The sequence below is a fragment of the Hydra vulgaris genome, chromosome 04 (assembly GCF_038396675.1).
Source record: "Hydra vulgaris chromosome 04, alternate assembly HydraT2T_AEP".
In the NCBI taxonomy this organism is placed as follows: Eukaryota; Metazoa; Cnidaria; class Hydrozoa; order Anthoathecata; family Hydridae; genus Hydra; species Hydra vulgaris.
Genome location: NC_088923.1, coordinates 50,863,314 through 50,875,661, shown reverse-complemented (window position 1 = coordinate 50,875,661; position 12,348 = coordinate 50,863,314). Strand labels below are relative to the sequence as shown.

Below are 12,348 nucleotides of genomic sequence, written 5' to 3'. Positions count from 1 at the left end.
CGGACACAACGTCTGTTAGGTCCTTATAAACTAAAAATAAACCACACAATTTCTACATTTTTTTAAAAAATGGCGCTTACCGCGTTTTTTAAATAAACTCTTCATATGAACAGTATGTCGGTCTCTCCTCGTCTGTCCCTCGGTAACTCTAGTCAAACCGCTATTGACCTTTTTTTAGCAACTTATACTGTACAAGTCTACTTTTGGGCGCCTACTTAATAGTTATGTTATTAGTTACACCTTTACCTTGTGATAGTTTCGTCAAATGATTACTCTCCAGTTCTCATATTTACAATGAAATAAATAATTGCGAACGATTATTTTTGTTTTCCCTATTTATTTAAATATGTATATATATTTTAGTATAGTTTAACCAGATTATTTGAGTAAAAAAATTTAATACTAAACAAAATACATTTCATTATTCTGAATCATTATGGTATAAGTAAAAATTATTTCATAGTTCTGGGGATAAACAAGTGTTTTAATATTTACATCGTTTATTTTTTAGTAAAAAATGTTTTTTATCATCCTTCAAATTTTATTTGTAACTTGTCACTTATCATCATCACAAGATATTGTTGGCTGTGGTGGGTTCGTACAGTCTAATGTGCCAATCAGTTTTGAGAAAATCGAGGTTAGTAGTTAAAAATAAGTTTAAAAAAACTTATTAAGTTTGTTAATTTTTATTTTACTTAGCTGAAATAAGTAAAATAACACACAACATTTACTAGTTGTTAGTTGAGACATCCTTTCTTATGTTGAAAAAATAGGGAAAAATGTGTGAAGAAAGCAATAAAAAATCTAAAAATAAATCTAAAAAATAATTTACTAAAAAGGTTATATTTTTTATTTAAGGTGTGAAAATGTTAGGCAAATTTCTTTTATTTGTTCAATTTACAATAAAGTAAAATGTAGACACATTTGATGTTTGAATGTTTTTAAAATATTATAAAGAATAATGCAGTTTATCTATCAGATCATAAAGTTTTTTATCTGTAAATCTATACTACAGACACTGCAGATATGCTGCTCATTAAAATCATCTGTGAAATTTGTTGTAAGAGTTAAGTAAAACTGGCACTTTTTATTTTTTTAAAATTTGGTCGCTACAAAAATTGCACTGATTGTTCTCATACAGAAAAAAAGTTGTCTATATATTAGTGTCTAAAGAAAATATTTTATTTATTCGAATTATTTTTTTTAGATAAGTGATGCAACTTTGCGTGCTCAAATGGAAAATCAATTGTAAAAATTGTTGGATGTTATAAAGTACTATGATTAGAACCTTAAAGAAGCATATTTAACACTTAATACAATAAATAGAAAGCCCAGAAACAATAATAAGAAGCAATAGCTTGAAAATCAATGAAAAAAACTGAAGACCAATGTTTTGGCTAAAAGTAGGGCAAATCCTAATATTTCTAAGGAAGATTTTGCCCTAAAATATAAAATTACCTGGCACTTTTGTATGGAATATAAAAAAGCCCATAAAGTTAAGTCCTTCAAGATGTATAACCCTATATTGCAAATGCTGAAGAAATTTTAGTGGCAAGAAGTTGGCAGAAAAATTATAAAAACTATTGTGTAAAAAAACCATGTATAACTATTGATGACGAAACTTATTTGAAATTTAGTTTCAAAATAATACCAGAGCATTATTTCTATACAGAATTCTGCTGGAAAAAAATATTGACTAAGTTTAAGACAATAAAACTGAAGATATTTCCAAAAAGATTTATGTTTTGGCAAGCTATATATCAATATTGATTGAAATGACAAGGCTTTGTCATTTCAATCCATTTTTACTAGACTACATAAGCTTTCATTATAATAAAAATTTGATATAATCATTTTTTTAACTTAGCCCGATCTTTTTAATTTAACAACAATAAAAAGAGTCAATTTTATTTACTCAAACTATTAGCATTGAAGCTCTCAACAAATTTATTTACCCAAACTATTAGCATTGAAGCTCTCAACAAATTAACCAAACAGCTAAAGATAGTAGATTTTTGAATTAGTATAAATTTTTCAAAAGTGTTAATAAAATAAAAATACTATTTTTTTGACTGAAAAAAGAATACATTTCTAGTCTCTATTGGATTGATTGTAGAGTACCTATTATTGCTTATTGTTAGCTATCTTTAGAAAGTCTACTTGAATTAGATAGGCCTGATGTTGTTATAAAAAATCAAGTTGGTCAAAGCTTTAATTATTATTTTTATGGATGGTAAAGCTGATAGAGTCATCAAAGTTATCAATTAAGTTATTGATGTGGCAGTTCATCATTTTGTGAAGTTGACTTTTGATGTAATTTTAATAGCAACTTATCTGACTAATGGTAATGCATTTAAAGATGATTGTTAAGAACTGTCATTCCTAATTTAACCATATAAGCATTTTAAAAATTCTACTTACATTAAACAGTTAGTAAGAAGTTTATGAGTTAAACAGTTAGTAAAAAATTGAATAAGATAATTTTCAAAGATCCCAACCCACTTTTCCCCCAAACTTTCTCTTTTGAAAACTAAAACCTTTTTTCTTTCTTAAACAAAGAATGGCTTTATGGCTGTATGGCTTTACCCAAATTGTTGCACTACAAGAGTAAAAAAAGACTTTTCTGAGTCAATTAAGATTGTATGTTGTGTAGAAATGGTTAAAATAGAAAATATACAAAAAGTTTTTATGAAAACATAGGAAATGATTGGATGGTATACAGGGCTCAACTTAATGATCGCACATTGCCACCCCCGGACTTTTTTGGGATCTGATTTATGGGGGCAACCAACCTTTGTTCATTTTAATGAAAAAATCAACAATGATCCTCTAGCAGGTGTCAAGAATGGTACAAGGGGCAGCGATGTTTGACCGTTAAATTGAGCCCTGGGTATATAAAACATAATAAATAGCCTAAGAATTGCAAATATGTCCTAAAAATAAATAAATTAGTAAAGTAAAGTTAAAATTTTTTTGTTAATATTAGTTCATTTATTATTTTTTAGGTAAAACTTTATACAAAGCTTGGTGCATTTAAATTCAAAACTGAATGTGCTCCAAATAATGGATATTTCTTGGTTGCTATTTATGATAATGTGAGGATTTATAGTATTTATTTATATATGAGTATTAATGTAATGTTAAATATACATTTACATAGAGGCCTGAAAAAGTTTGATAAACGATCCAAACGCTAAAAAAATTGAACTTTTTTTTACTGAATTCACCTCCTAAATGCAGAAGGGATCTCTTTTACTTGGAGGTTAATATTTTTTAAGAAAAACTGAGCAAAAATAAATAAATTAACAATTAGAAAAACAGACAAGTAACTGACTTAATTATATTATTAGTACTGTAAACTTATAGTGTAATAGCTATTTAACGGTCTCTTTTATTAAAAATTGACTTTCCGAACTTTATTCATAGCGAAACTTGCAATAACTTTGTTATAACACAGAGATTTTCTGAGATTATACTCACTTGCAGATAGGTAAGTAGGTCTTGAGTCATCTTAGCACTGTCTTGACTAGAAAAAGGTTACTAAATGACCACTCTTCTTCAGTAATGGAAACCGGAATCATGTTAAAAATGCGTAATAAATAGTATAATGATTCCAATAGAGAAGTTAGATCTTTCTGGTAGGTCTTATTCAATAGCTTCATTGAAGTGAGAAATTTTTTTGGGCTGAAAAAATTAGCGCGTCCCAGATTATTCAGATGACGAACCTCTTTGTTAAGTTTTCATCCACATTGTTCACATAAATTTCATTAATAAATTTAGTTCTAAAAGACCGAGTTTTGTTGATAAAAATCTTTATAAGCTTCATCTTATCATCTAAGGAAATATTTTTTGATTGAAGAGAGACACTGACATGTTTATTGCTTAAAGAGACTTGAACCAAAAGTTTGAAGCATAATGATAAACTCAAATGACTAAATTCATTTTTCTATAGATTTTACTTCATTTGATAGTTATATCATCAGTTAGATCAAGGTCACGAAGCTTCTGCAAAGATAGAAGAACATCCATCCATAGGTCACTTAACCAAAAGCTTCACAACCTCAATGTGTGCACTCCATTGGGTTTGCAAGTTTGATGAAAAGACAAACCAGTTTTCTCGGCTGAAACTTTTCTTTGAATAGGGCTTTCACTAAAAAGATTATAAAGTACATAAACCAAACCAAAATAGTTCTTCACTTCAATGGAAGATTCAGTAGAATGAACACCGCGAAGGTTAAGCTTATGAGAGCTGCATGACATAAAAAGCTTAATGATTTATCTGAAGTATAATTAATTATACTCTTTTGTACATATTAGACATGTTAGTTCTATTGTCGTACGCTTGACCTCCGCATTTTATTAAAATTTATGTCATTTTGACCCAAGATGACCATTATTACCTTGCCTAGAGATTTTTCACCCTGAGAAAACTTTCCTTAACTATCCATCTTTTATTAACATCATAGTAGACAAATCGGAGAACTAAGGTGATTTGCTCAGTTAATGAGAATATACTAGTAAATGGCTGTATAAATCTCTTTAATGATACTACCGTGAATGATCCCTCTTTACACTTTGATAAATTCATTTTGAGAACTCCAACCTAATTATTGGGCATTACTTTTCTTAGCATCTTGTTGGCAGTGGAAAAACTTGTTCAAATTGTAAATAAATTCTATTGTTGTTTTTTTCTGCTTCTAGAGCCAAAAAGTTTTTTTCTTGAAACTCAACATTTGTTGTTTTGTGCATAGTCAAGAAACTATGACAAATCAATAATTTTTTGATACTCTATTATTATAAAAAAAAGAGCTCAATTATGCATAAGTTTATTGTATTGTGTATTTTATTCTACTATAACAATATCTTCTTAGTTTGTTTGACTAGTTCAAAAAAATAAAATTTAAGTATTGAACTCGAATATAAGAAATTAATCTTGTTATTATGATATATAGTGAATCTAAAAAAAAAAAAAAATCTAAGAATTCCAAGTATGAAATGTACTTTAACCACATAGAATACTATTTTGTTACACACAAAGCACACACGCCATAACTTATGCATAATATATTAAACATGTTGTATTAAAATGTTTCAAAATGATTTAAACATTTAATTGATTTTCAATGCATGTTTGACTAGAGTAATCCTAATTTAAATTGACGGATACAGTGTGGAGTTTTAATAATTTTGGTTATTAGGCTTTATGTAAAATGGATTTATGAGGAGTTCCAATTAAATCAGTTTTAATCCTGGTTGTGTTTTAAAGCATTTAAAGTTTGAGTTGGTTTTGGTTTTTATTTGTTGGGCAAATCCGTAGGTGGGGATTTTTTATTTATATATAAGGGGTCATCCATAAAGTACATACGCTTTTTTATTGTCCACCCCCCCCCCTCCACATTTTGCAATACGCTTTTTTGAGTACCCTCCACCTCTTTAAAAGTACCTACACTTTTAACCTATTTATCTAACATTTTATGATATTTTTTTTAATTTAGTGTCTCCTTTCTTTTATAATCGACCCACTGCCCTCCCATCTCATTTACGCCATTTGCAGACCCCCTCTTCCCCTCTGAGCATACGGACATTCCTTAAACAATAATAACACAATTTTTTAAAAATTGAGTTGAATCACACAGAACAATTTCTATAGTAATATTTATGAAGCTTTTTAATTTTAGGGAAAATATGTTTTTTTAATTTTAGGGAGAATATGTTTTACAAATCAATCCACCACAAGGATGGAGTTTTTGTAAGTTTATTTTTATTTATAATAAGTATAAAGCATACGCAGGAGACTCTTGACCCTCTAGTGAAGTACCATAAAGATATATTTAAAAGTATTATTAATTAATTTTTTAGAAATATATTTATATTTTCTAAACTAAAGTTAATTTTTTAGATTTTTTTAGATTTTTAAATTAATTTTTTAGAAATATATTTATATTTTTTAAACTAAATTTAAAAGTTATTAACAAAAAAAAAGATTGTCTTAATGTTTTTTTTTTGTGAAAATTCTGCCAGAAAAAAATATCTGTTTTGAATTATAAATTATTTTTCTTTACTAGTCAACTAAGTAGCTTAAAATATGAAAATGAATTGTTTTTTTTTACTAGTCAACTAAGTAGCTTAAAAACATGAAAATATTTATATTTAAGGTTAGATATTTAAGGTTAGAATTAGAGATTAAAGATTAGTATAATGGTTGTTAATATTATTTTTAATTACTATGTTAATATTATTTTTATTATACAAGTAGTTTCTCCCCTCTCCCCCCCTCATCCTAACCTCATTCAAATTTATCAAATTTACACCACTGCCGCTCAAATGTTATTTCCCTCTCAATCCCCACTATACCCTAAAAAATGTATAATAGTATACCCCCACAAGTTGAAAATTAATTTTTTTATTCTTTAAAATAAGTTTTATTTTTAATTTAGCGCCAAGTGAAATAAATTTGAAAATAGATGGTCAAACAGATCCTTGTTCAAAAGGAGATGATCTAAACTTTGTGTTCACTGGCTTTTCAGTTGTTGGAATGGTTTGAATTTTTTTTTTTTTTGGTTTAGACAATATTGTATAGGTATAGTTCTTTATGTAAGTACATACACAATAAGGTAAAGCGTTGCTAGAAAAGCTGTTTCTATCATGCTTAAAATAATAACTTTAGTGGCTAAGTTGAATAAACAAAAGTAAAAAGTTTTAATTTTTAAAAAATAGCTGTAAAATTAAAAATTTTTTTTTTTTTACAAATCATTGATAAATCATTGCTAGAAAAGCTGCTAGAAAAAAGATTATACCACATTAATCAAAGGTTATATAACCAGATTGTTATACAACTTTTGATTAATATGGTTATTCAACTTTTTAACTCTGAAACATAAGCATTAGCAAAAAGACAGCTGTGTGGAGAAACAAGCTGAGCAGTGCTACCAGGGTCATGGTGGGAATTCAACTCGGAACTTCTTGTTTACCAAAGGAGTGCTCTACCACTATACCACTGCCACATATAAAAAACAAAAATATCAGTTTTCTTGGTTATGATTATAAAAATAAGTTAATTATAATAATAAAATTTATTTTAAAAATTATTAACATTCATTGGTCAGACTCAATTTACTAACAATCTTTATTGTTAAGAAAATCTTACTTCTAATTACTTCCAAAACATTCCAAAAAAGAGTTCTTACTTTGAATCACTATTTGTTTCTCTAGTGTTCATAAATATTTAGAACCTGTTACTTTTTAACAGTGTCATCACCATTTTGCATAGTGTTAAAAAATTTTTGTTCCTAAACCCTAAATCATAACTTAATAACAGGAATAAGTAGTGATTTTGAGACTTTTAAAACTTTTTTGATTCTTTTTTGGGACATTTCTCTGGTTACATAATCTTTGATTGTGATCTTTTGTTACAGGGTAATTGTTATTTTTTGGTGGATTTTTTAAATTTACATTATGAATGTCTCTACTTGCTTTATAGTTGATTGCCCCTCCCCTCTCACTTTTTTTTTAAAATTTCCAGTTATTAACACATAATAATGCCTCTGGTGCAAGTTACTTGAAACACTTTTGGATAGTTCCAAATCATGCAGAAAATAAATTTCTTGATATGGAACAAAATAGATTTCATTATTAGAAAACACAGACAATAACTACATTAATCTTATAAAGTTTATGAAGTTTCAAAAAGTTTTTATAAAGTTATATTAAGTTATATAAAAAGTTATAATTTTTATTGCTAATATGCCTTTTTCTTTCTTATTTTATCATATTTTACTTTTCTTTCTTATTTTACTATATTACTATGAAAGCAACTATTTAAAAAAAAATCTAGTGTATATAGGTAACTAATATATATATTATAATAACAAATTATTACTAGTTTTTTTTCTTACGTTTATAGCATATAGTGTTTTTAGAAAAGAAAAAAACTAAGCATAATGTAAAAAAAGAGTGCTCCCCATGCTTAACCCTAAGTTAATGTGGTAAAACTCCTTTTCAACAGCAGGCTATAAATTAGTTGATGTATATGTTGATGTTGATATAGATGTATAGTGATATGCTGATAATGGAAAAACGTGTGAAGAGTGCTGCTATTTTTACTGACAAATAGATAAACATGCAAGGAGTGCTGCTACATTGACTGACAAATAGGGAGAATATGTAAGGAGTGCTGTTACATCCATTTGCTATGAACAGCAATCTATAAATTAAATTTTTTTTTTTTAATTTTTTTAACATTTTGTGGTCTTTTAAATTATTAATAAAAAAAGAAACAGGAAGTTTACATTTTATGGTAAAAATTATATATATATATATATATATATATATATATATATATATATATATATATATATATATATATATATATATATACAGGCCTCAGCAGGCACCAAGAGCTTTAGCCTTTGCTTACTACCAACACTCCCCTTAAGTGGTTTACGAAAGTGATAAATGAGATCCCCTAAAGTGGTTCATGAGAGCAATAAAGTGGTTTATGAGAGCTAAAGTGGTTTGCAAGAGCAGCTTTTGCACACACCCCCTTAAAGTGTTTTATGAGCACTGTTTCATAATTTGGGGGTGAGTCATCAATGAAAACACCCGAAAAAATCCTTTGGAGGGATCAAAGTACATACCCATGGGATATCAGAACAAGTGATTTTAAAATCAATGATTTCCATCCGTGAGAGAAATTTGCATTTTCAGTTTTTTCCTATACCGGCTAAATTTGAGAGATGGGTTTTTATAAAATTTTAACTTTGGCAATTATACAAAGATTTTTTCTTTCAAAATAGTTATTTTCTGAATAAATAACAAAAGAGCAAGAACAGACCAAGACATAAAAATGATTTTTACTTCAAGAATGAATTCTTAGAATGCTTTACTCTAATAGCAAAAAAGTCATTGTTTTAAATATTTCTAAACATGTTTACTGTTATAATCTACAACACAGTTAGCCAAATGAGATCCATATTCTGGGTGAGTCCTGTCTCTCTTGTACCGCTGCCATTGAGGCTTGAAGTTTGAATGCAGAGCTTTGGCGGCCTGCTCACTGTCAAGTCCAAGAGCTTGATTGCTGATAGAGATAAACTGAGACACATGGAAGAAGACAGTGTGGGCCTTTGGAGTGATTGAGATTAGAAGTGCCAGATAGGAATCTTTAAATTTGTCAATGTGCTCTTGAAAATTGTCATCCAGTTCTGTTCCAAAGCAAGCTGTGACTACATTTTCAAATTGTTGAAATGCTTCAACAAATGGAAGTGCTGCATCTACAGCTGCTTTTTGAATTTTTTGTTTTAGAATATCAACATTTTTCAAAAGCTTGTGACAGTGTTGTCCATGAAAATGACCACCATGAAAGGGTTGAAGAGATATGTTTAATTCCATAGGCCAATCCTTCCCATCTGGCCAAATGTTGGTCAGATTCTTGTATAGATGGTTGACAACTCCCAACAATAAATGTAACTCCATAGGTGGAATTGCTTTCAAAATTAGTGTCTCATCTGTTGCATTGAGCAAAGGTGTGTTAATGACATTTTCAAAATGCTTCGCACTCTTCAAGTCACTTCCTTTCTTAACAAATGCTTGATGAGCCTTTCTAATACTTCCAAAAGTTCTCAAGGAACCACAAGTGCCAAGGTTTGAGGAGTCAGCATCACACAAACAGCAAGTATGTCTGCTGGCATGGGATTGAAGACCACAGACAATGTTAGCTACTTTCATGTCACATGACAAGATATAGGAAATAGAATTAGCACCTGTCAGCTTCAAAAGGTTTTTGATATTCTCATAAGTCTCAGGCATTCCTTCTGATATAGCTATTATTAGCTGTTTCTTTACTCCAGAATCCTTTAATGAAGAGCTGCAAAGCCTAGGAGACTTCAAAACAGGACTGTTTAGTGCTGCAGCTATCTAAAGAACTTAGCAAAATTTGGCTCAACAAGTCTTTGAGGGGCAATAGAGTTTAGGGTTGAGACAAGCTGTGTCATCTTATTATTGGACAGTCCTGTATTAAGTTTCACAGTTGCAAGGCTTTCAACTGGAAGAGGATCTTTGAACAGTCAAGTTGGAGTAGCTTTGCCTGAAATTTTAAGAGACTTAGTGCATAATCTAAAGCATGTGCATTTAATTAATTCCATTAATGCAAGGAGAAATCATCAAATAGGTAAACCTTGCACAAAATAATAAGCATTGTCTTATCTAAGAGTTTATTCTTTCTGAAATTAGAATTTAAGTTTGAGTTTCAATGAATATTGGCACATATAAGAAACTTACCAAGTTTTAATGGTAATTTAGGATCTCCACCTGATTGGCTGAGTCAAACTGTTTCATTTGGAGATGCATCTTGAGTCTCTAACACTGAAGATGCCACAATTTCAGCAGTTTTTGTGTTTACTTTTGTTAGGGCAATCAGATTTGAACTTCTGGCTCCAGCAGTGCATTTATGGGGTAATTCTGGCCCAAGTAATGTTAGACATTTTGCACATCTTTTTTCAGTTTTAGTTGACTTTTCATGATTTGTATCAACTACCAATGGAGATGGTGCTTTGCATTTTGTTTTGCCAATTTGACAAATGATACAATCACAAAGCAGAGAGTTTCTTGTTTGTTGCTTCACAATGATTGAGTTAAAATCATAGAGCTTGGGAAATGGCTTTGTTGATGTTCCTTTGTCTATTTTTTGCAAGTGAAAACGACAGTTTGTACACATGCCATATGGAAGGCGATCATCTGCAAAGTTTAAGGGTATAGGGCCATGTTTCGTCAATCTGTTGATCAGGAAAGGTGTTTCTCTTTGACATACAGAGAATGCAAACAGAGTTACGACATTCAGAATGAGTTTTTGCAGAATTTGGCATTTTCAATAAATTTATTTATTGAAAATGCCTTAAGCATTTTCAATAAATAAATTTATTGAAAATGCATTTAAGTTTTTATGAAATATTTATGTCTCCTAATGTGAAAACAAAGTAAAAATGGTAAAAATTATCAAATGTTTAGGATTAACTGGAAATCAAAACAAAAGTAGAGTAGAGTAGAGTAGGGATGTGACAACTCTAATTTTGAGAAATGCATTAAATTAAATTTTTTAATTTTACATACTATTGCTTTCCATACATTTTACTATTGCTATTGAAATTCCTGTAAAATAATGTTATTTTTGTTGTCAAAATAAAAACTAAATTTTTAAAGAATAAAAAGTAATGAGTTATAGCCAAAGTTGAATTTTTGTCAAAAACCCATCCTCAAATTTAGCCGGTATAGGAAAAAACTGAAAATGCAAATTTCTCTAACGGACAGAAATTGTTGATTTTAAAATCACTTGTTCTGATGTTCCATGGGTATGTACTTTGATCGCTCCAAAGGATTTTTTTAGGTGTTTTCATTGATGACTCACCCCCAAATTATGGAACAGTGTGAGAGCAATTTACAGCTCTCAAAAAAATATAATTTTTTTGTATAAAAAAATGATAGTTTAAATAATAATGATAATGTTTTTGTTTGAACTTTACTTTTTTTGTTTGCAAAATGTGATTGTTTATTATTTTTTTTGCGTAACAGTCAATGATTTTTTTTTGTAGTGCTCAAGATTATATTTTAACAGGTCAAATGGCGACAACAACTAAACAACTTGTCGACTTTATAACATAAGTTTTTTTAGACTACAACAATAATTTTGTTTTTAGTAGAGCAGAATTTTAGTATTATAAATGTAAATACAAATATTACATAGTTATAAAACAAAGTTATAATATATGTATAATAAAAATATAGGTATGGAATTAGTTAAAAAAAAAATTTTCTTTTTTTTTTCAAACAAAGATATGCAGTGCAGAGAGATTTTTTCCCCCTAAAATCCTTGGTGTAAAATACCCTGTATTATAACTAAAACACTAATACAATATGGTCAACTTCGCAAAGTTGATTATAAAAGAAAAGCATTATTGTTGTAAATAAGATAAAAAATCTAAAGTCATTTTTAAAAATAAATCAATAATTACATAAAAACTACAATGCTTTTTTAAAGGATTGTTGCAAAAAAAAAAAATAATAATAATAATAAAAAAAAGCTCCGATTGAAATGTAAATGTTTTTAATTAGATTTAATAAAAAATGATTTTCATATAAAAATGTCATTATCAAAAAATAAATTGATAATATTCTGTCATAAATTTTTTTCTTAGTCAATCCTACCTTTCAAAACTATTATTTAAAATTACGAAATAAATAAATATAATGGCAATTAAATGTTCTGCTAAAATAAAATTTTAATTATATAAACACTTTTATTGAGGAGTCTTTAATTGAAAGACTTTAATTGTTGTAATAGTTCGTAAGCTTCCTGTA

At 28.5% G+C, this 12,348-nt stretch overlaps 1 protein-coding gene across 1 annotated transcript in view; it reads left to right on the top strand.

Annotated features, from left to right (window-relative positions):
- The first annotated feature begins 447 nt into the window (after window positions 1-447).
- Window positions 448-12,348, top strand: part of LOC101235342 (BOS complex subunit NOMO1) — an 81,139-nt gene continuing 69,238 nt past the window's right edge. Inside the window, exons 1-4 of the mRNA XM_065796570.1 lie at window positions 448-637; window positions 3,006-3,095; window positions 5,704-5,749; window positions 6,438-6,538. Of these exons, the coding sequence (XP_065652642.1) occupies window positions 518-637; window positions 3,006-3,095; window positions 5,704-5,749; window positions 6,438-6,538 (357 nt within the window). The 5' untranslated portion in view covers window positions 448-517. The remainder of the gene's footprint in view (window positions 638-3,005; window positions 3,096-5,703; window positions 5,750-6,437; window positions 6,539-12,348) is intronic.